This window comes from Heteronotia binoei, chromosome 21, assembly GCF_032191835.1.
Source record: "Heteronotia binoei isolate CCM8104 ecotype False Entrance Well chromosome 21, APGP_CSIRO_Hbin_v1, whole genome shotgun sequence".
In the NCBI taxonomy this organism is placed as follows: Eukaryota; Metazoa; Chordata; class Lepidosauria; order Squamata; family Gekkonidae; genus Heteronotia; species Heteronotia binoei.
Genome location: NC_083243.1, coordinates 11,183,693 through 11,208,218, shown reverse-complemented (window position 1 = coordinate 11,208,218; position 24,526 = coordinate 11,183,693). Strand labels below are relative to the sequence as shown.

At 46.0% G+C, this 24,526-nt stretch overlaps 1 protein-coding gene across 1 annotated transcript in view; it reads left to right on the top strand.

The window, feature by feature from the left end:
- WDHD1 (WD repeat and HMG-box DNA binding protein 1) overlaps positions 1 to 24,526 on the top strand; it is a 118,539-nt gene that overhangs the window by 25,056 nt on the left and 68,957 nt on the right. The window contains exons 6-11 of the mRNA XM_060261842.1: positions 11,537 to 11,632; positions 12,535 to 12,627; positions 14,084 to 14,190; positions 17,504 to 17,645; positions 19,545 to 19,746; positions 23,336 to 23,523. Of these exons, the coding sequence (XP_060117825.1) occupies positions 11,537 to 11,632; positions 12,535 to 12,627; positions 14,084 to 14,190; positions 17,504 to 17,645; positions 19,545 to 19,746; positions 23,336 to 23,523 (828 nt within the window). The remainder of the gene's footprint in view (positions 1 to 11,536; positions 11,633 to 12,534; positions 12,628 to 14,083; positions 14,191 to 17,503; positions 17,646 to 19,544; positions 19,747 to 23,335; positions 23,524 to 24,526) is intronic.

Here is a 24,526-nt window from a genome sequence, read left to right as displayed (position 1 = left end):
CAGACGTATTCCATGGTCAGGGTCGCTACGTCCACCGTCTCCAGAGAAGTTATCAGGGGAGTGTACTCAGGTGGCAACGACGACAGCAAAATGTACACTCTGTCGTCTGGAGCTACAGTCTTGCCTCTTGCCTCCAGCTCAACGAAACAGTCCGTTAGCCGTTTGATGTGATCTTTCACACACCCTCCAGCCGGGATAACGGTGCGGAACATCCTCCTTGTCAAGGCCATGAGGGAACCAGCAGTGGTGCTAACATGCACCGCACTCAACGCGTCCCAGGCAGCCTTGGGAGTGTCCTTCCCTCGCACATAAACCAGCTGGTCATCTCCTATAGACAGCACTATGTTGGCCAGTGCCTTATCCGATAACACAGTCTCGGCAGGAGATAAGTCAGCAGGGGGGTTACTCACGAACAGCCATTGCCCTTCACGCTTGAGGTAGTGTTGCATTCTCAGGCTCCACACCGCGTAGTTGGCTGAGGTGAGCTTCTCAACGGCTACTCCAAGCTGTTGCTGAGCCATCGTGCCGACTCCTCCTCACGGCTGGCTGCCGACGTCCCTCTGGCTCTCAAACAGAGAACGGTGGTGCTTCTGTGTCCTTCACCGGCGTTCCTCGCCTCCGGCTCTTTCCAAACTCACAGTCAGCTCAACTCTCAACTCTCTCCTCCGCGCAGCGGAAGCGTGCTGGGCCCATAACCCTGTCGGAGCGGGAGTAGCAGAGTGAGGGAGATGACTTGCCCGACACAGGGCTTCAGGAAAAAAAATCAGGCAGACACGTGCAACTAGTGCCAAAAGGTGTATTAACATATATACACAACAAGTGCTCTCTTGTGCAGTCTATACAATATCACCTCCACGGACAAAGTGCTTCGCCTAACCACCATCTCACAGGGAGAGACCTGTGTGATGCACACACAGATCATATATAGTCCAAGCAGCCAATCCTGGCCGTGCTGACTCAGCAGATTGCATCACTTGGCTTCTGCCGGCTCAAGCCGGTCTGCTGATCAGGTCACTGTGACCTAGCCTGGCAGCTAGATCACCAGCTGTCATACTGTGGCTGTCAGACTGGGTTTATGTAGATTCTTGCTCCAACAAGGAGGAGGTTGAAAGGAAGGAGGGGGAAGTGGTAAAGATGGACATAAATAAAAAGATGAAAAGAAATGACTGAATGAGAACTTTGGAAGTGTGGAGAGTGGAGAACGGAGAGAGAGAAAGGGAAGAGCTGGAGAGCTAGAGAGTGCAGAGGCTTGAAAGATGGCGGGGGCTGGTAGCGTGTGAAGAGGGACAACGGAGGACGGAGTGGAAGAAAGGAGGGGGAGGTGGTTCTTAGTGGCTCCTGCCGCGGCTGCCTCCTCCTTGAAGAGTGGGTGATTATCCTGTTTCATTTTGAGACTCTTGACTGCCGCCTTCTTGCTTTGCGCCCACGTTTTGGAACTACTTGGGCTTTATATGGCGTCACTGAAAGCTTGATTAGAACTCATTAAAGGTGTAGAGGCTTCTGGGAAGAAGAAGGAAGAAGGAAGAAGGGAGAGAAGACTTCTGGGACTTGTAGTCCGGGACTCTAAGCAAGGGTGAAGTATCTGCTTAGACTGAACTGACGTTACTTTGTTTTATTTGTTTTTCTTGTTGCTTGACACAACGCTGAACTAATTGAATTAATTTCTCCTACCCTGGTGATTTGAATACTGATACCATGAATGTTGTTATAAATTGTTGAATGCTGAACTCATTGGGACTTGTAGTCTGGAACTTTGAGCAAAGGTGAAACTCTCAGTTAGACGGATTTGGCTCCACTTTGTTTTTCTTGTTTTCTTTACTGCTTATTATAATGTATTGAACTGATTGGTCTAACAACTTTGATCTAATTGATTATAACCTTGCTGTATTTTTCTGGGTTTTGAGCTCTCTGGTTAAATTGACCACCACAGTATACTGTCTGTGTTATTGATATAATTAAGTATTGAAATCCTAGCTTGACTATAGAACTATAGAACTCATATTAATATTGCTTGGGTTCATAAAGCTTTAGCAAATTTAAGGAAAAGCATAAAAGGGGTATTTGTGATAATACTGGAGAACATAAAGAGAGATAAAATCAGCATTTAAAATGGATCCTAAAATTAAGAAAGCACCACCAGCCCAAGCTACCCCTCCTGGCCTAGGGAAATCTGCTACTTCAGCATTGAATCAGGATGCTGTTGAAAAATTACATGCCACAATGTTGGCGGGTTTTAAGCAGAACCAGGAGGCTTTGGAAGAGATTCAGGCAGGATTAAAGGAAGATATTAGAAAAACAAATGAAAGGATGGATGAATTTCAAAGGCAAGTCCTAGCAAATGTACAACAAGCACATAAGTTGACGGCTAAGGTTGATGTGCTGGAGGAGCAGGGGAAAACTATGGCTGCTTCGATGAGAGAAGTTAAAAACACCACATCAGACTTAGAGGATAGACTGGATAAAATGGAAATGGACCAAGCGATGTATAAACTGAGATTTCAAAATGTGCAAGAAGAAAAAGGCGAAGATTTACATAAAATAATTGAAGAGATCTTGAACCCAGATGGGAAACAGGAGATGAAGGATATAGGCCTAGAAATTGATTGGATAAAAAGAATAGCAACGGCATATACAAAAAAGAACAACCTCCCAAGGGAAATTCACGTAAGATTTATGAGAGTTTCCACATGTGAGAAGATCCTGAGAACTTCAAGAGGAAATGAGATAATGTGGAAAGGAAACAAGATTAAAATCATGAAAGATATTCCCTGGAGGGTAAGACAAAGAAGAGAAGGCTACAGGAAGCTAGTGGCGTGGTTGGTTGACCAATCCATCTCCTTCAAATGGCTGATACCAGAAGGAATTTTTTTCGTGTACCAAGGTAAAAGATTCAACATAACATCCTCGGAGAAAGTGCAAGAGTTCTGGATGGAATATATTGATAATCAAGAGACTGAAACGGAAGAAGAGCAAGAAAGAGAAGAAGCTTCAAGCAGCACCTATAGGCAAAGTACAAAGAAGAAGAAAAATGGAAAAATAATGACAAGATCGCAAGCATCGAAAGAGAAAAGAGAGATATTAGATAGTAATCTAGGACAGAACAATGGATAAGAAGGGACTAAAGATAATATCAGTGAACATCAATGGCTTAAATGAACCGCATAAAAGGAGTAAGATATTTCTTCAGCTCAAGAAGACCCAGTCTGACATAATATGTATTCAAGAAACACACATCAAAAAGGAAGATCAAAGATATCTACAAAATAAGAAATTGGGTACCCTCTACCATTCTTCCGATCTCAGGAGAAAAAGAGGAGTAGCTATATATGTGAAAGAATGGATTAACTCTAAGCTACTCTATTGTGATGGTTCTGGCAGAATTGTGTTGGTGGAAGTCGAAGTGGAAGGTAAAAAGATGATTATAGGAAACATCTATGCTCCCCATAACAACCAAGATAAATTCTTTGCTGAATTGTATAAGAAGTTAATTGAATTTGAAAATACAAGTTATTGTATCCTGGGAGATTTCAATGCTGTACATGACGTTCTTAAAGATAAAAAAACTGGGAAGAAAGGGGGGGGGAAAAGGCTGCGTGGCCTACTTCCCCAAACCTTCTTTAAGATGGCAGATGAACTCAACCTGGTGGATACTTGGAGAATGAAGAATCCCCAGACGTCAGACTTTACCTTCCATTCTCAAGTGCATGATACATGGTCCAGATTGGACATGTGTTGGATGTCAATATCAGTGGCAATAGCAGTGGAACAGGCCGATATACTTCCAAAAGTTTTTGCTGACCACAACCCAATACAGATAACTCTGGGAAAGGCAACCCCCAGGACTCGTTGGACATTAAATACGCAAATCTTAAAAGATAAAGAATTTGTATTGGACTCAAAAAAAAAGATAAAAGCGTTTTTTGAACAAAATCGGGAACATGATACTCCAATCCAAATAATATGGGACGCCTTTAAAGCTTTTTTTAGAGGTTTAGCAATTTCCTACTCAGCTAAAAAAAAGAAACAAAGAACCCAAAAGTATAATGATCTATTGGACAAACTACGTAGACAAGAAAACATCCAAAAAGTAAATAATACAGAACAGATTAAAACAAGGATCCACGCTTTGCAACACCAAATAAATCTACTGCTATCAGAGGAGCTTGAGAGGAAACTAAAATGGACTAGACAAAATTACTTTGAGAACGCGAATAAAACTAGTAGATGGTTAGCCTTCAAGCTGAGAAAAGAAAGAGAAAAAAAAGTTATCAGATCATTGAAGGATGAGAACCAAATAGAAATGGTCAAAGAGGAACAATTGAAAGAAATTGTGAGGAAATTTTATCTGAAGCTATATAAGAACCAGCAAGTATCTGAGCCCCAGCAAGATGAATATTTAAAACAAGCCAAGATGAAACAAATTACAAACCAGCAACGGGAATCTCTGGAAAATCCGATAACAATGCAAGAAATTGTGGAAGCGATTCAAGGCCAGAAAAATAATAAGACTCCTGGTTTAGATGGTTTGCCGATTGAGTTTTATAAGTGTTTTGAAGAGGTGCTTTTAATACCATATAAACGTGTTTTGGAAGGAATAAGAGAGACAACTAAAATACCTGAATCATGGCTGGAGGCGTTAATTACATTAATATATAAAGGTGGGACTGAACCTACAGACATTAAAAATTACAGACCGATCTCATTGCTGAACGTGGATTACAAAATTTATGCGACCATACTAACAAACAGGCTTAAAAAGATTATCCCGAATATTATACACGAAGATCAATCTGGTTTTATTCCCGGAAGAGTAATGAGACAAAACGTTAGAATATTAATGAGTGTCCTGGAATACTATAAAGAACATCCAGATAAACAACTTGCGGTAATTTCATTGGATGCAGAGAAAGCTTTCGATAATGTAAATTGGAGCTTTATTTTCAAAACCTTAACATCAATTGGCTGTGGAGAAAACTTTGTAAACTTGATCAGGTCTATTTATGCAAGCCAAAAAGCGAGAATAAATGTTAATGGCTCCCTGACGGACCCAATAAAGATTGAGCAAGGCACAAGGCAAGGCTGCCCGCTGTCCCCTATTCTCTTTGTTCTAGCATTGGAACCGTTACTGCAAATGATCAGAGAAGATTCGGAAATCAAAGGAGTGAGAATTAAAAAGGAAATCTATAAAACGCAGGCTTTTGCTGATGACATATTAATTACGTTGGAAAATCCAAACTCCTCAATTGGAAAGTTGATGTCTGCCTTAAAACAATATGGGGAAGTAGCAGGTTTCAAAGTCAACTATCAAAAAACTAAGTTCTTAGCTAAAAATATGACGAAAGAACAAATATCTGAATTAGAAGTTGAATCAGGATTTGCCTATGAAAAAAAAATTAAATATTTAGGTATAAATTTAACAGCAGAACTGAAAACCCTGGTAAGAGATAATTATGAAAAAATATTAAAAGAAATTAAAACTGACTTAGAAAAATGGAATGAACTGCAAATCTCTTTACTGGGAAGGATTGCAACAGTCAAAATGAATATACTGCCGAGAGTGCTGTTTTTATTTCAGATGATCCCTATCATCCTCCCAAAATCCTTTTTCAAACAACTTAACAAAATAGTGGCAAAATTTGTTTGGCAAAACAAAAAACCTAGGATCAAACTGAAAGTCCTACAAGATAAGAAGGAAAGAGGTGGGTTTGCCCTACCAGAGTGGCAGATCTACCACAAAGCGTGCATCTTGACTTGGATCAAAGACTGGCTGTTATTAGAAAATAAAAGACTTTTAACTCTGGAAGGTGCGGACCTTGTTAAAGGTTGGCACTCGTATATATGGTACGAAGACCCCAAAAAAGGGAGCATCTTTTTTAGACATGAAATAAGAAAGTCTTTGTTCAAGATTTGGGCTGAAATTAAAAAACAAGTATATAGATATACTCCCAGATGGCTCTCCCCAGTGGAAGCTTCAGTGCACCCCAATCTTTTTTGTTGGGGAAACCACCTTACTTATGAATCGCTACTGGATCCCAAACACGAATTGAAAATCGAGGAAAATGTGGATATGGATTGGTGGCTTAAAATGCAAGTTAAATCAAGATATAAAAAGGACAATGAAGTAGGATTCTCCAAAAAGTTAAATGAATTTGATTGCATTATACTAGGAACTGACCGGAAGCTTACTTCAAAAATATATAACTGGTTACTCGATTTGAAAATGCAAGACGAAAATGTGAAGGAAAATTGGATTAAATGGTTACAGGATTTTGGTTATACCATCGAACTAAGCGAATGGGAGAAAATATGGAAAGAGAATTTAAGATTGACAAAATCTGCCCAGCTAAAAGAAAATCTATATAAGATGGCTCATCGATGGTATTTTACCCCAGAAAGGCTTTCCAAAGCCTTCCCAAATGTAATCGGATAAATGCTGGAAGTGTGGTAAAGTAAAAGGTTCTTTGTTCCACATATGGTGGAAATGTGACTTGCAAAAAAATACTGGGTGCAAGTTTCGCTTTGGTGTAAAAAGATGTTAAAGATTAATATCCCGCATGTGCCAGAATTGTACCTTTTGAACATATGTAAAATCCCTATATCTAAAACAGCGAAAAAGTTATTGTTTTATATTATTACAATAGCGAGGACCTTATTTGCTAAATATTGGAAAACGTCTCAGATACCATCCAAAAGAGAGTTTATGTTAAATCTTTTAAATGCTGCAGAAATGGATATGTTAACATGCAGATTGAATGACGGGAACATGGAAGAGTGTGAGAAAACGTGGTATCCAATGTATGAATGGGCAAAAAAATTGGGATTTGAATGGTCTTGAATAGAGATATTAATATTATAAATATTTAGTTTCTTGTATATTCGCTCCAGAAGATAAAATGTATATAGGATTATGAATAACATATTTTTTGTTGTTGTTATTGTTGTAAATGCTGAATTGTTGTTTAGTTGTTACTTCTTTGGTTGTTTATTGTTGTTGTCTTCTTTTTGTTGTTGTGCAATGTTATAATAAAAAAAAATGTTAAAAAAAAAAAAAATAAACTTTGATTCATGCAGATGCAAAAAAAAAATAAAATAAAATAAAATGCCTGATGTTTCTGCCCCCCTGCCCCTTTGGCGTGCTTGTCTAACATCTGGCCGGTATATAGATATGCTGCATCTTCAGTTGAAGGAGACCTACTGTGCAGGTATGGGGAAAGTAGCTGGCAAGGCCAATGCCCCTTCAGTCAAGGATTCTGTGTTTGCGTGGATCTGCGAGCGCTTATGTAAGGGTCATTAAAACGCAGTTTATAAGCAACGGTAAAGTGCAGGCTGGTTACAAACGAAGATGGTGAGGGGTCCGGAGACGAAGCCCTACGAAAAAGATGAAGACGTTGGATTTATATTCCGCCCTCCACTCAGAGTCTCTGAGATGCTCACAATCTCCTATACCTTCCTCCCCCACAACAGACACCCTGTGAGGTGGGTGGGGCTGAGAGGGCTCTCACAGCAGCTGCCCTTCCAAGGACAGAGTCTCAGAGCGGCCTACAATCTCCTTTCCCTTCCTCCCCCATAACAGACACCCTGTGAGGTGGGTGGGGCTGAGAGGGCTCTCACAGCTGCTGCCCTTTCAAGAACAACCTCTGCCAGAGCTATGGCTGACCCAAGGCCATGCCAGCAGGTGCAAGTGGAGGAGTGGGGAATCAAACGCGGTTCTCTGCACACTTAACCACTACACCAAACTGGTTGAAGGAGAAAGGTTGAAGGAGCTGGGCATGTTTAGCCTGGAGAAGAGGCAGCTGAGAGGTGATATGATCACCATTTTCAAGTACTTGAAGGGCTGTCCTATAGAGGATGGTGCAGAATTGTTTACGGTGGCCCCAGAAGGTAGGACCAGGACCAATGGGTTGAAATTAAATTGTAGAATCATGGAGTTGGAAGGGAACTCTAGGGTCATCTAGTCCAACCCACTGCATAATGCAGGAAACTCACAAATACCTCCCCCTAAATTCACAGATCTTCGTCAGAGGGCCATCTAGCCGCTGTTTAAGAACCTCCAAGGAAGGAGAGCCCACCACCTCCCGAGGAAGTTGGTTCCACTTAGGAATCACTCTAATGGTCAGGAAGTTCTTCCTAATGTTGAGCCGGAAACTCTTTTGATTTAATTTCAACCCATTGGTTCTGGTCCTATCTTCTGGGGACACAGAAAGCAATTCCGCATCATCCTCTATAGGACAGCCCTTCAGGTACTTGAAGATGGTGATCCTGTCACCTCTCAGCCGCCTCCTCTCCAGGCTAAACATCCCCAGCTCCTTCAACCTTTCCTCACAGGACTTGGTTTCCAGACCCCTCACCATCTTTGTCACTCTCCTCTGGACCCGTTCAAGCTTGTCTATATCCTTCTTAAAAATGTGGTACCAAGAACTGAACACAAGACTCCAGGTGAGGTCTTATCAGAGAAGAGTAAAGCGATACCATCACTTCACGTGATTTGGACACTATATCTCTGTTAATACAGCCCAAAATTGCATTTGCCTTTTTAGCCACCGCATCACACTGTTGGCTCATGTTCAGCGTATGATCCACTAAGACCCCGAGATCTGTTTCACGCATACTACTGCTAAGACGAACCTCCCCCATCCTATAACCATGCATTGTATTTTTCCTGCCTAAATGCAGAACTTGACATAAATGAGAGCTTGTCGGGCTGGACCATGGGTGACATAAAATGTAATGGCAGGCAGCAGAGATACAAACTTTATAAAGGACACTGACAAACACAATTCTGAATTTTTTTTAAAAAAAACTTAAAACACGATTAACACATTAGCACTCGTTGGTCTTAAAAGTGCTTTCTTTGTATCTTTCCCATGGGATCCAGGGAACTGGGCAAAGGAAGCTCTGACTTTCCTTCCCCGGGGGACCAGGAGGTGGAGGAGCCTCAGCCAATAGAAGGAAGAGAGGCTTGGCTCAGTAGCTCTGCTGTGCGATTGAGAGAGCTTGGCAAAGCAAGCTTTTCCTCCTCCTCCTTCCTCCCCAAGGGAGAAGAGCCTCAGCCAATGGAGAAAATAGAGGCTTGGCTCTGTAGCTCCTACGTGATTGAGCAAGTCTGGCAAAGCAAGCTGTGATGCAGAAGGAAGCAAGAGAGAGAGAGAGAGAGAAGGAAACAGATAACAGCCAGTTGCTCGGGGTCCTAAGTTCCTGTTGAATAAAATGTCTTCCTTGAATAAAAGGTCTGTCTTAACCAGGCCTCAGATTCAGCAGGAGCTCACAGGGGCACAGCCCCTGAACCCTTCTGAGGATTTCCCCCTCCTCCTCCCCACCTTGTCCATTGAACAGTAGGTGCAGCTGCATAACAATCCCTGGATGAGCTCCACCACCTATTTTTCTACAAAGCGACCCCTGGTTTTAGTGGACATGGACTTTGTTCTAACAGGAAAGGAAAAGGAAAGGTCCCCTGTGCTAGCACCAGTCGTTTCCCACTCTGGGGTGACGTTGCTTTCACAACGTTTTCACTGCAGGCTTTTTACGGGGTGGTTTGCCGTTGCCTTCCTCAGTCATCTACACTTTCCCCCCCAGCAAGCTGGGGACTCATTTTATCGACCTCGGAAGGATGGAAGGCTGAGTCAACCTGGAGCCGGCTACCTGAACCAGCTTTCGCTGGGATCAAACTCAGGTCGTGAGCTGAGCTTAGGACTGCAGTACTGCGGTTTTATCACTCTGCGCCACGGGGCTCTTGTTCTAACAAAGCAACTATAAATACAAATGGCTGAAAAGGGGATCTGAACATGGTCTTCTGTGTCCAAATCACGGCTCTTCAACGATGCTCAGGTCCATTGCTACAAGCCTCAAGGGGTTGTGCCTGCATCCTGCCTCTTCTAGAACCTTTTATCTCCTTCACAGGGGACTGTATCATACTAGAAAAACACACTAGATAGACTGGATAAACATATAGAGCAGAGATCCATCAGTGGATATTAGTCACAGCGTATTATTGGAACTCTCAGTCTGGGGCAGTGATGCTCTGTATTCTTGGTGCTTGGGAGGGTCAACAGTGGGAGGGCTTCTAGTGTCCTGGCCCCACTGATGGACCTCCTGAGGGCACCTGGGTTTTTTGGCCACTGTATGACACACAGTGTTGGACAGGAGGGGCCATTGGCCTGATCCAACATGGCTTCTCTGATGTTCTTAAGTCTGGGGCAGTGATGTTCTGTATTCTTGGTGCTGGGGTGGGCAACAGTGGAAGGGCTTCCAGTGTCCTGGCCCCACTGGTGGACCTCCTGGTGGTGCCTGGTTTTTTTTGGCCACTGTGTGACCCAGAATGTTGGACTGGATGGGCCACTGGCCTGATCCAACATGGCTTCTCTTATGTTCTTAAGTGTGACACAGAGTGTTGGACTGGATGGGCCATTGGCCTGATCCAGCATGGCTTCTCTTATGTTCTTAAGTGTGACACAGAGTGTTGGACTGGATAGGCCATTGGCCTGATCCAGCATGGCTTCTCTTATGTTCTTAAGTGTGACACAGAGTGTTGGACTGGATGGGCCATTGGCCTGATCCAGCATGGCTTCTCTTATGTTCTTAAGTGTGACACAGAGTGTTGGACTGGATGGGCCATTGGCCTGATCCAGCATGGCTTCTCTTATGTTCTTAAGTGTGACACAGAGTGTTGGACTGGATGGGCCATTGGCCTGATCCAACATGGCTTCTCTTATGTTCTTCTGCGACACAGAGTGTTGGACTGGAGGGGCCACTGGCCTGATCCAACATGGCTTCTCTTATGTTCTTCTGCGACACAGAGTTCTGGACTGGAGGGGCCACTGGCCTGATCCAACATGGCTTCTCTTATGTTCTTCTGCGACACAGAGTGTTGGACTGGATGGGCCATTGGCCTGATCCAACATGGCTTCTCTTATGTTCTTAAGTGTGACACAGAGTGTTGGACTGGAGGGGCCATTGGCCTGATCCAACATGGCTTCTCTTATGTTCTTAAGTGTGACACAGAGTGTTGGACTGGAGGGGCCACTGGCCTGATCCAACATGGCTTCTCTTATGTTCTTCTGCAACACAGAGTGTTGGACTGGAGGGGCCACTGGCCTGATCCAACATGGCTTCTCTTATGTTCTTCTGCGACACAGAGTGTTGGACTGGAGGGGCCACTGGCCTGATCCAACATGGCTTCTCTTATGTTCTTCTGCGACACAGAGTGTTGGACTGGATGGGCCATTGGCCTGATCCAACATGGCTTCTCTTATGTTCTTATGTGACACAGAGTGCTGGACTGGAGGGGCCATTGGCCTGATCCAACATGGCTTATCTCATGTTCTTATGTCTGGGGCAGTGATGCTCTGAATTTTTGGTGCTTGGGGGGGGCACAGTGGGAGGGCTTCTAGTGTCCTGGCCTGATGGACCTCCTGATGGCACCTGGGTTTTTTGGCCACTGTGTGACGCAGACCGTTGGACTGGATGGGCTACTGGCCTGATCCAACATGGCTTTTCTTACGTTCTTAGATCACCGCTGTTAACATGTTTTTGCTTCCAGATCTGTGAGAAAAGCTGGCCGCTGCTGCAGAAGTGTAATGACGTGGTCGATGCAAAATCAATATGTAGACTCGCCTGGCAGCCAAAAAAAGGAAAGGCATGTAACACATTCTCTGTTTTTTAAAAAATCATGTTTTCAGTCACATTTTTAATTGCAATTTCTCCCCCTCCCCCCCTGCAAAGAGTTCAGGGCGGCATACAAAGTCCCCTCCCTCCAGCGAAGTAAGTTAGGCTATTATAGACAGAGTGGGCCAGAGCCCAAGATCCCAGTGGGGCCAGAGCAGAAGGTCAACCAGTGTGCTTCATATCAGAGGGGTCAGTTTTGAATGTATATACTTATTTATTTGCTTCATTTGTGCACTCTCTGTCTCCCCGGTCGTTACCTGAAGCAGCTTACACAGTTCCATTTATCCTCGCCGGAAAGCATGAATGTCAGATTTTTTTTTGAGAGCTGGGAGGGAGGGAGGAAAGCAGATAGATGGGTGGGAGGGAGAGGTGGAAAGAAAGCAACTTTAACTTTCAGTGCATTCTCCAAGCCGCCAGCTGGCTTGGCTTGGAGAAGCGATTTAAAGAGAGAAATACTTTCCCCAAGCCGGCCGATGGGGCGGTGGGGGCTTTGAGAGCCACGCAATAGGCGTGAAAGAGCCAAATACGGCCCCGGAGCCACAGTTTGGCCACCCCTGTCCCAGATCCTAGTCTGATGCTTTAACTACTCTAGTCGGCTGAGAGGTCACCCAGCAAGCTTCTGTGGTACGAGTGGGGATTCAAACTTGGGTCTCCCCGATACCAGTCCAACACTCCTAACCACAAAAGTCATAATGTGGCCCTGTTGGGAGGAAAAGTGGGGTATAAGTAAATAAATATTTCCTGTCTATTACTTGACCTGTTTGGGCTCCTTCCTGAATCAAACGACACGTCAGTGTTTCTTTGTCATCAAAACCAACTCTTTTTTTTTAAACAAAAAGGATTTTTAAAAAATGTGATTTCTCGTCTGGACAGTTTCTGGCCATCCCGGTAGAGAAGGTGGTTAAGATGTACAAGAGGGAGACGTGGAACCATGAGTTTGATCTGTCCGATAACTTCATCTCTCAGGTAGGCATCCTTTGTGCGGTTGTTACAGTTCAGTCTTTATGAGAATGACAGGGTAGTACGGACTGTCATTTGTAGCACTGTGTTTGGGGGGGGGGGGGTGTGCAGAGGACAGTAGCGATGTCCCCTCTAAGCTGAGTTAGCGTGAGCTAGCTCACAGTTTTTTAGCCTCCAGCTCAAACATTTTTGTCTCGGCTCAGGAAAAATGAGCACACGCAGCAGCTCACAACTTTAATGCCCGCAGCTCGCGAAGTGGAATTTCTGCTCACAAGACTGCCACAGCTTAGAGAAAACGTTGGATGGTGGCGCGCTGGGAGCAGAGAGAGCTGTGATTTTTAAGAACATAAGAGAAGCCATGTCGGATCTAGACAGTTTAATTAAATTTAATTTGCAATTTATACCCCGCCCTATCCCGCAAAGCGGGCTCAGGGCAGCTAACAACATTAAAACGTTGCAATAACAATAAATAAAACATATCAAATTAAATGCAACGACTTTAAGATATCTCATAATAAATACAGTGGCCCCTCCAGATCAACACTCTGCGTCGCACAGTGGTCAAAAAAACCAGGTGCCACCAGGAGGTCAACTAGTGGGGCCAGGACACTAGAAGCCCTCCCACTGTGCCCCCACAAGCACCAAGAATACAGAGCATCACTGCCCCAGACATAAGAATATAAGAGAAGCCGTGTTGGATCAGGCCAGTGGCCCATCCAGTCCAACACTCTGTGTCACACAGTGGCCAAAAAACCCAGGTGCCATCAGGAGGTCCATCAATGGGGCCAGGACACCAGAAGCCCTCTACTGTGCCCCCTAAGCACCAAAAACACAGAGCATCACTCCTCCAGACATAAGAACATAACAGAAGCCATGTTGGATCAGGCCAGTGGCCCATCCAGTCCAACACTCTGTGTCACACAGTGGCCAAAAAAACCCAGGTGCCATCAGGAGGTCTATCAGTGGGGCCAGGACACCAGACTCCGTCTACTGTGCCCCCCCAAACACCAAGAATACAGAGCATCACTCCTCCAGGCATAACAGAAGCTATGTTGGATCAGGCCAATGGCCCATCCAGTCCAACACTCTAATGTTGTTAGTCTTTCCGGTGCCACTGCACTTTTGTTCCCAGCAGAAGTGGGCAACGCTGGCTTCTTTCTCCGGTTTTGTATATTTTTACACATTTCTAAATGTCTATGCGAGAAAACATTTCTAAACGGTATTCTAATTTGAAACGGCATCCTGTTGAACAGAGATTCTGTCTGAAATGCTGAAGAATTTCTCTTAGTCTTACGCATGATCTGACTCCCTGTGTTTTTGTAGTTAGCTCCGCCTCTTGTGGCCGCCATTTTGCGGTTTTACTCGCAGTCCAGAGCCAGAATTCCAAAGGTTCCCACAGGCTTAAAATACCTGGTTCAAAGTATCCCGTAGCTAATGGTGTCCCTCTGTTTCTCTCTTGCAGACTCTCAGTGTTGTAGCCTGGTCTCCCTGTGGACAGTTTGTGGCAGCAGGAAGTGTTGGCGGCTGTATGATCATTTGGAATGTGGATACAAAGGAGTGTCTGGAGAGGTGCCAGTAGTTTTTATGGTGTCATAAGCAGGCCTTGAATTCAGCAGGAGCTCACCGAAGCACAGCTCCTGAACCTTTCTGAGGGTTCCCCCTCTTCCTCCCCACCTACCTTCCTTGTCCACTGAATCCCTGGATGAGGAGAGCGGGCAACCAGCCAGCCACCAGGAGCTTTGCTGCACCCCAAGCAGCCCTCACTAACCCCTGGAGAAGACCACGCCACCATTTCTCCACTACTTATATGATTTTGGGCAGCGGGTGGCTTTCCGGCCTTCGGACTGGGGTGGTGGGGGGGAGTGGCCCAGGAGAGCCCCAGGTGAGTGAGGCCTGCTTGGGCTGGCTAGATCTCTAGCCAACTCATAAGAACATAAGAGAAGCCATGTTAGATCAGGCCAATGGCCCATCCAGTCCAACACTGTGTCTCACAGTGGCCAATCCCCTCTTGAAGCTGGCTATGCTTGTAGCCGCCGCCACCTCCTGTGGCAGTGAATTCCACATGTTAATCACCCTTTGGGTGAAGAAGGACTTCCTTTTATCCGTTTTAACCTGTCTGCTCAGCAATTTCATTGAATGCCCACAAGTTCTTGTATTGTGTGAAAGGGAAAAAAGAACTTCTTTCTCTACTTTCTCCATCCCATGCATTATCTTGTAAACCTCTATCATGTCACCCCGCAGTCGATGTTTCTCCAAGCAAAAGAGCCCCAAGCGTTTCAACCTTTCTTCATAGGGAAAGTGTTCCAAACCTTTAATCATTCTAGTTGCCCTTTTCTGCACTTTTCCCAATGCTATAATATCTTTTTTGAAGTGCGGTGACCAGAATTGTACACAGTATTCCAAATGAGACCGCACCATCGATTTATACAGGGGCATTATGATACTGGCTGATTTGTTTTCAATTCCCTTCCTAATAATTCCCAGCATGGCGTTGGCCTTTTTTATTGCACTCGCACACTGTCTTGACATTTTCAGTGAGTTGTCTACCACGACCCCAAGATCTCTCTCTTGGTCAGTCTCTGCCAGTTCACACCCCATCTTGTATTTGTAGCTGGGATTCTTGGCCCCAATGTGCATTACTTGGCCACGTTGAACCTCATCTTCCAAGCAGGCCTCGTTTGACTGGGGCTCTCCTTTCTTGGGTTGGGTTGCTTTTGGCTGGTGTGGGGGGCAGCATATGCTAATGAGTTATGCTAATGAGCAGTAAAACCTATTTTTCCACAAAATGACCCCTGGTCATAAGAACATAAGAGAAGCCATGTTGGATCAGGCCAGTGGCCCATCCAATCCAACACTCTGTGTCACATAAGAACATAAGAGAAGCCATGTTGGATCAGGCCACTGGCCCCTCCAGTCCAACACTCTGTGTCACATAAGAACATAAGAGAAGCCATGTTGGATCAGGCCAGTGGCCCATCCAGTCCAACACTCTGTGTCACATAAGAACATAAGAGAAGCCATGTTGGATCAGGCCAGTGGCCCATCCAGTCCAACACTCTGTGTCACATAAGAACATAAGAGAAGCCATGTTGGATCAGGCCACTGGCCCCTCCAGTCCAACACTCTGTGTCACATAAGAACATAAGAGAAGCCATGTTGGATCAGGCCAGTGGCCCATCCAGTCCAACACTCTGTGTCACATAAGAACATAAGAGAAGCCATGTTGGATCAGGCCAGTGGCCATCCAATCCAACACTCTGTGTCACATAAGAACATAAGAGAAGCCCTCTTGGATCAGGCCAGTGGCCCATCCAGTCCAACACTCTGTGTCACATAAGAACATAAGAGAAGCCATGTTGGATCAGGCCAATGGCCCATTCAGTCCAACACTCTGTGTCACACAGTGGCAAAAAATTTTATATATACACACACACTGTGGCTAATAGCCACTGATGGACCTTTGCTCCATATTTTTATTTAAACCCCTCTTGAAGGTGGCTATGCTTGTGGCCGCCACCACCTCCTGTGGCAGTGAATTCCAAATGCCAATCACCCTTTGCGTGAAGAAGTACTTCCTTTTATCCGTTTTAACCTGGCTGCTCAGCAATTTCATCGAATGCCCATGAGTTCTTGTATTGTGAGAAAGGGAGAAAAGTACTTCTTTCTCTACTTTCTCCATCCCATGCATTATCTTGTAAACCTCTATCATGCCACCCTGCAGTCGACGTTTCTCCAAGCTAAAGTTAAGACAGGCAGCTCAAAGAAAGGAATACTGCTATGGCCATCCACTGTTTTGGCTGGCCCTAATTGTGGAGAGCCAGTTTGGTGTCGTGGTTAAGTGTGCGGACTCTTATCTGGGAGAACCGGGTTTGATTCCCCACTCCTCCACTTGTACCTGTTGGAATGGCTTTGGGTCAGCCATAGCTCTCGCAGAGTTGTCTTTGAAAGGGCAGCTTCTGGGAGAGCTCTCTCAGCCTCACCCACCTCACAGGGTGTCTGTTGTGGGGGAAGATGATAAAGGAGATTGTAAGCGCCTCTGAGACTCTGATTCAGAGTGAAGGGCAGGGTATAAATCTGTGGTCTTCTTCCTCCACTTGCATCTGCTGGAATGGCCTTGGGTCAGCCATAGCTCTGGCAGAGGTTGTCCTTGAAAGGGCAGCTGCTGGGAGAGCCCTCTCCAGCCCCACCCACCTCACAGGGTGTCTGTTGTGGGGGAAGAAGATAGAGGAATTTGTAAGCCCCTCTGAGTCTCTGATTCAGAGAGAAGGGCGGGGTATAAATCTGTGGTCTTCTTCCTCCACTTGCAGCTGCTGGAATGCCCTTGGTTCAGCCATAGCTGTCGCAGAGTTGTCCTTGAAAGGGCAGCTGCTGTAAGAGCTCTCTCAGCCCTACCTACCTCACAGCATGTCTGTTGTGGGGGGTGGGGAGGTAAAAGAGATTGTGACCACTCTGAGACTCTGAAATGCAGAGTATAGGGCGGGATATAAATCCAATATCATCATCTTCTCCCCCCGAATCTTGTGCTTGGGGGGGGCAACAATGGGGGGCCTTCTGGAGTTCTGGCCCGGCTGGTGGGCCTCCTCTTGGCCTCGGGGTTTTGGCCACTTTGTGACACAGAGGGCTGGACTGTTGGGGCCATTGGCCTGATCCAACATGGCTTCTCTTATGTTCTTATGTGACACAGAGTGTTGGACTGGACGGGCCACTGGCCTGATCCAACATGGCTTCTCTCATGGTCTTAATTGTATCTTCTTGAAACAAGAATGTGACAGCATTGGTGATTTTTTAAAAAAAGTACACTTTGAGAACGCTGCTTGCATACAGTTCACACGTACACCTTAAGGAAAATGTATGTTTGCTTTCATTGTGTTTGGTCGCTAAGGGTCAAGCATGAAAAAAGTTACACCATCTGTGGGCTGGCCTGGCACCCCGGAGGCAGTCAAGTCGCTTACACAGACACGGAAGGCAATCTGGGTCTGCTGGAGAATGTCTGCAGTGCGGATGGAAAGCCGTCAAATGCCAAGGTAGTATATTCTTTTTCAGCTTCGGCAGTATTGCTCATCCGGTCGCACAACATTGGGTTGGTTTTTTTTAGTGCTCCTTGTCTTCTTGGTAGTCAGTCAGTCCTTGATAGTCTGCCAGTCTGGTGTCGTGGTTAAGTGCTCGGACTCTCATCTGGGAGAACCGGGTTTGATTCCCCCACTCCTCCACTTGCAGCTGCTGGAATGGCCTTGGGTCAGCCATAGCTCTCGCAGGAGTTGTCCTTGAAAGGGCAGCTTCTGGGAGAGCTCTCTCAGCCCCACCCACCTCACAGGGTGTCTCTTGTGGGGGAAGGCGATAAAAGGAAATTGTAAGCCGCTCTGAGACTCTGATTCAGAGAGAAGGGCGGGGCATAGATCTGCGGTCTTCTTGAACATTTAGGAAAGGTGGCTGTGATTACTAAGAGCCAGAGTGGGTTTCTCAAGAATAAGGTCACATTAGGCTCTCCTTCCTTGGAGGTTTTAAAAAAGAGGCTAGATGGCCATGCTGATTCTGTGAATTAGAATACAATCTGAGAGAGGTCACTATAATGATAATAAAAAATGCAAGCTAGAGACCAGTTTACTAAGGAGGATCTAGAAACCAGTCCAAACGTCCAAAACGTGTACTTTCAAGTCCCAAAGTTGTGTGGTGACAACCGATTGATTAAGTACTTGTTTCTTTCCAGTCTTCATCAGATCTGGGACCAATATTGATTCAATCACATAGATTCTTTACACAATTTTCAAAAAAGAGGGACGCAAGAAGCCACATACTGAGCTGTAGCCGATGTGAAATTGCTGCTGGAGACACTCTAAGTCCCTCTTTTTTGAAAATTGTGCAAAGCATCTATGTAATTGAATCAATATTGGTCCCAGGTCTGATGAAGACTGGAAAGAAACAAGTACTTAATCGATTGGCTTGTCACTACACTACTTTGGGACTTGAATGTACATGTTTTGGACATTTGAACTGGTTTCTATATATTTCTTAGTAAATTGGTCACTAGCTTGCATTTTTTGTTGTGGGATTCTGTGAATTAGGAAGATCGTGTGAAGGAGGACACGAAAGGTTGCGTCCGTGCTTAGTTCTTGTGCTCTTTCTTACACGTCCAGGGGAATGCTGATTGCCGCTTTGGGATCAGTCAGCAATTTTTCTCCAGGCTTGCTTGGCCAGGGATCCTGGAGGTGTTTGCCATCTTCTGGGATTGGAGCAGGGGTCACTGGGGATAAGAACATAAGAGAAGCCATGTTGGATCAGGCCAATGGCCCATCCAGTCCAACACTGTATCACACAGTGGCCAAAATACACACACACACACTGTGACTAATAGCCACTGATGGACCTCTGCTCCATATTTTTATCCAATCCCCTCTTAAAGCTGGCTATGCTTGTAGCCACCACCACCTCCTGTGGCAGTGAATTCTACATGTTAATCACCCTTTGGGTGAAGAAGGACTTCCTTTTATCCGTTTTAACCCGACTGCTCAGCAATTTCATTGAATGCCCACGAGTCCTTATATTGTGAGAAAGGAAGAAAAGGACTTCTTTCTCTACTTTCTCCATCCCATGCATAATCTTGTCAACCTCTCTCATGTCACCCTGCAGTCGACGTTTCTCCAAGCTAAAGAGCCCCAGGCGTTTTAGCCTTTCTTCATAGGGAAAGTGTTCCAAACTTTGAATCATTCTAGTTGCCCTTTTCTGCACGTTTTCCAATGCTATAATATCCTTTTTGAGGTGCGGTGACCAGAATTGCACACAGTACTCCAAATGTGTGTTTGGGATGTGTGTGTTTCGGGGAGGTATTTGTGAAGCTCCTGCATTGTGCAGGGGGTTGGACTAGTTGACCTCGGAGATCCCTTCCAGCTCTTAAGATTCTACGATTCTGTTTGCCTTGGCCTCAGGTATCCGATCCTGCGTCCAAAGACTATGACGATCTTTTTGATGGAGATGACAGCGAGGACTTCCTCAACAGGGACTTCGTTGAACCCCAGTCGTCCCCAAAGGCAGAAACAAATTATGACGATGAGGAGGACGACCTGACAGTAACATCGGGAAGGCCCAGGAACCGTGGGGCCATAATTGAGGATGACGAGAACTCCATAGGTTTGGATTTCCCAAAATGAGATCTGTGTTTTTATTGTACAAATATCCCACCTTTCTACCATTCTTACAAGGACCACTCAGGCGGCTGAGAAATTAAAACACGCATGATGAAATCATACTTAAAAGCACGTAAAAATCAACCACCTCCCAGAACAGACATCGTTTTTTAAAAAGTTCGAAACAGGCAGTTTGGTGTAGCGGTTAAGTGCGCGGACTCTTATGTGGGAGAACCGAGTTTGAACCTCCGCTTGCAGCTGCTGGAATGGCCTTGGGTGAGCCATAGGTCTCGTAGGAGTTGTCCTTGAAAAAGCAGCTGCTGGGAGAGCCCTCTCAGCCCCACCAACCTCACAAGGTGTCTGTTGTGGAGGAGGAAGGGAAAGGAGATTGTAGGCTGCTCTGAGGCTCTGTCCTTGAAAGGGCAGCTGCTGTGAGAGCTCTCTCAGCCCCACCCACCTCACAGAGTGTCTGTTGTGGGGGAGGAAGGGAAAGGCGATTGTAGGCTGCTCTGAGACTCTGTCCTTGGAAGGGCAGCTGCTGGGAGAGCCCTCTCCAGCCCCACCCACCTCACAGGGGGTCTGTTGTGGGGGGAGAAGACATAGAAGATTGTGAGCCGCTCTGAGTCTCTGATTCAGAGAGAAGGGCGGGGTAGAAATCTGCAATTCTTCTTCTTTGCAAAAGCTGCTGACTCATAGCAACCTCACAGGGGTTTAAAGGCACGAGACTAACAGGTGGTTTGTCACTGCCTGCTTCTGTGTAGCAACCCTGGACTTCCTTGGTGGTCTCCCATCCATGTATTATTGTTATTATTACTACTTTGTTCTAATATCCTGCCCTCTCCACAAGCGGACTCAGGGCGGCTGACAGTCAATTCAAAAACATTTACAATTACCATTTAAAACGATAAAAACAATTTAAAATACAGTTCTGAGGTGCTGTTCAGCCTCCGTATAGGCGGGATCTTTCTTTCTTCTGGCAGCGATCCTATAATGTCCGTAGCTCCTCCGCAGTGTGGGGTGGCAGTTCTCTCCCGGTTTTAGGTGCGGAAGGCCTGTCAATAATTCAGTTTTGCAGGCCCTGCGGGATTGAGAAAGATGCCACGGGGCCCTTACGGCCTCCGGGAGGGCGTTCCACGTTTCTGGTGCTGCCACCGAGAAGGCCCTAGTGTTAGCACATAGAGCATACAGGGTGTATCCCTATATGACAAAAAGAGGATCTTTACTCAAATACTCTGGGAAGAACACCTTCAGAAAGAAGGACACCAAACTTCAAGCTCTTTAATATATGAAGAATTTTTTTAAGTATTAGCCAATACATGAATTTAAAGGTTTAGGGATAGCATATGACCACAAGTTTACATAGTTACGTTCTTATATGGCTGCAGCCTTCCCTACTCTAAGGTTCCCTAGCCTATCACAATTGATAAAAGCAAAACCATTGTATAGATAGCAAATCTCATTTTCGAAAAGTTTTATTAGTTTCAGAAGAAAAAAGATAGGGCTAGGGGATTGGGGAATAGAAAACACAATTCATGGGGAGGGACGGTGGCTCAGTGGTAGAGCATCTGCTTGGTAAGAAGAAGGTCCCAGGTTCAATCTCCGGCACCTCCAACTAAAAAGGGTCCAGGCAAGTAGGCGTGAAAAACCTTAGCTTGAGACCGTGGAGAGCAGGGGAGGGATGGTGGCTCAGTGGTAGAGCATCTGCTTGGTAAGCAGAAGGTCCCAGGTTCAACCTCCAACTAAAAAGGGTCCAGGCAAAAAGGCGTGAAAAACCTCCGCTTGAGACCCTGGAGATCAGGGGAGGAACCGTGGCTCAGTGGCAGAGCACCTGCTTAGTAAGCAGAAGGTCCCAGGTTCAATCTCCGCCATCTCCAACTAAAAAGGGTCCAGGCAAGTAGGCGTGAAAAACCTCAGCTTGAGACCCTGGAGAGCAGGGGAGGGACGGTGGCTCAGTAGTAGAGCATCTGCTTGGGAAGCAAAAGGTCCCAGGTTCAATCCCTGGCATCTCCAACTAAAAGGGTCCAGGCAAATAGGTGTGAAAAAACCTCAGCTTGAGACCCTGGAGAGCCGCTGCCAGTCTGAGAAGACAATACTGACTTTGATGGACTGAGGGCCCGATTCAGTAGAAGGCAGCTTCATATGTTCATAATACATTCCGTTATTATTTTACCTTTCAAAACTTATAATTCTGCAGTACCTTCTTATCATAAATTGTCCTCTACTGTTTTATCTCAACTACATCGACTCCATTTCACATTTTATAGTATGCTCCTTTTGTTAAAATTTACCAATAATTTTGACAATGCCAACAGAGACAAATTTTATACTGTAGAGTACAGGGAAACAGATAGCAAATCTGTATGTGTATGCTATACGTGCTAACACTAACCCTGTATGCTATATGTCAGGGGTGGCCAACGGTAGCTCTCCAGATGTTTTTTTTGCCTACAACTCCCATCAGCCCCAGCCATTGGCCATGCTGGCTGGGGCTGATGGGAGTTGTAGTAAAAAAATAACATCTGGAGAGCTACTGTTGGCCACCCCTGCTATATGTGCTAACACTAGCCCTTGGTCCGGGGATAGATAGTAGGTTGCGTCCCTGAACGCAATGCTCACTGTACTCACCTAGGCCCATCCTGCTTAGCTTCTGAGACCTGCCAAGGCTGGGCAAGCCTGCACTGTCCTGGAAAGAGGCATTCAGAGATAGTTTGCCACTGCCTAGCTCTACGTAGCAAGCCCTAGTGATCCTTGGTGGTCTCCCTGACCCTGCTTAGCTTCCAAGACCTGATGAGACCAGGCTAGCTTGCACCATCCAGCTCAGGGTGCTAAAATACATACAAAGACACAAAAACGGCAATTAAAGCATTGGTCGGGAAGCAGAAGTCATGGAGGGAAATGCCAAACGAAACAAAGAGAGACAGTTTGGTGTAGTGGTTAAGTGCACGGATTCTTATCTGGGAGAAGCGGGTTTGATTCCCCGCTCCTCCCCTCGCACCTGCTGGAATGGCCGCGGGTCAGCCAGAGCTCTAGCAGAGCTGTTCTTGAAAGGGCAGCTTCTGTCAGAGCTCTCTCTGCCCCACGCACCTCACAGGGTGTCTGTTGTGCAGGAGGAAGGGAAAGGAGATTGTAGGTCGCTCTGAGATTCTGTCCTTGGAAGGGCAGCTGCTGTGAGAGCTCTCTCAGCCCCACCTACCTCACAGGTTATCTTTTGGGGGGGGGCGGGGAAAGGTAAAAGAGATTGTGACCACTCTGAGATTCAGGGTATAGGGCAGGATATAAATCCAATATCATCATCTCCTCCTCCTGCTTCTTCTGCCGGCAGATGATAATAACAGAATGGGACAAATTAATCTCCCTGGAAACAGTTCCAGAGTTTTGGTGCTACAACCGAGAAGGCCCTGTCCTGGGCTGCCACCCACTTAATGTCAAATTGAGGTGTGTGGGGGGGAGTTACTGAGGGAGGGGGCTGCACACAAAGTACCTGCAGACGCATCATCTTGTTTTTGTGCTATCAGTTTGGACGCTAGATTCTTGGGGAGTTGCAAGAAGGGCTGCCGTTTATAATCCTCTGGTAATTGGCTGTTCTCCCATAGATCTTGGCTTGCTGAAGGCTGAGTCTGCTCCAAATAAGCCGGACGAAGAGGATGACCGGGAAAGCCTGTCTCTTGTCCTGCCGCAGCCTTCTACCCAGAGACCTTTCTATGATGGGCCAATGCCAACGTCTCGGCAGAAACCGTTCCAGTCGGGCTCCACCCCAGTGCATCTCACGCATCGTTTCATGGCGAGTTCCGTCGTTCCTTTGCTTCAACAGCTGACTCAGTTTTTTAAAAAAAAGTTCTGTAATGATGTTTTCTTGTTTCTCTGTCATCTGATGTGAATAGTACGAGCGTTACAGCCTGGGGTGGAATTCTAGCAGCAGCTTATTAGCATATTAGGCCACACCCACCTGATGTAGCCAGTCCTCCAGGAGCTTACAGGGCTCTTCTTTGGAACCGGAATACCTGCGGAACCGTCTCTTCCCATATGAGCCCCGGAGGTCATTGCGATCAGCTGGCCAACATCTTCTGATCTTGCCTTGGCCGGGGCTTTTTCAGCCCTAACCCCAGCCTGGTGGAATCAGCTCCCTTTGGAGGTTCGGAACCTGCCGGATCTGTTGCCATTCCGGGGGGCCTGTAAGACGGAGCTGTTCCGCCAGGACTATGGCTGAGGCAGGCAGACGTCCTTATCCTATTATGTCATCAAACTGGCCTCCCAACACTTTTGCTTAACAAAGATTTCAGGTTTTCACAGCTGGTAACATCATTAGGGTTTATAGAATCTTTCGGGATCAAGTGCTGTGTTCTACTGGAGAAACAGCCAGTTTCCTTATCACTACCCTTCCAGGAAGCCCCACCAAACAATGGGCACATCCACAAACCAATTGCCCTTTCATCACACCCCCTCCAGCCTAGAAATAGCAGCTCTCCAGCAGCCCTGGCCCCACTCAATGCACAGCAGCCAAGAAGGTCTGAGTGCCTGCTCCGGCTGCAACGCCACTGAGGATGTTCTCCGCAGCCGAGAACGAAACGTCTGGAAGGAAAACTTTCTCCAGTAGAACACGGCACTTGATCCCGAAAGATTCTACAAACCCTAACTTTTGCTTAAGTCGGGCCAATTACAGTTGAATTAAATCAGGGGTGGCCAACGGTAGCTCTCCAGATTTTTTTTTTTTGCCTACAACTCCCATCAGCCCCAGCCGTTGGCCATGCTGGCTGGGGCTGATGGGAGTTGTAGGCAAAAAAACA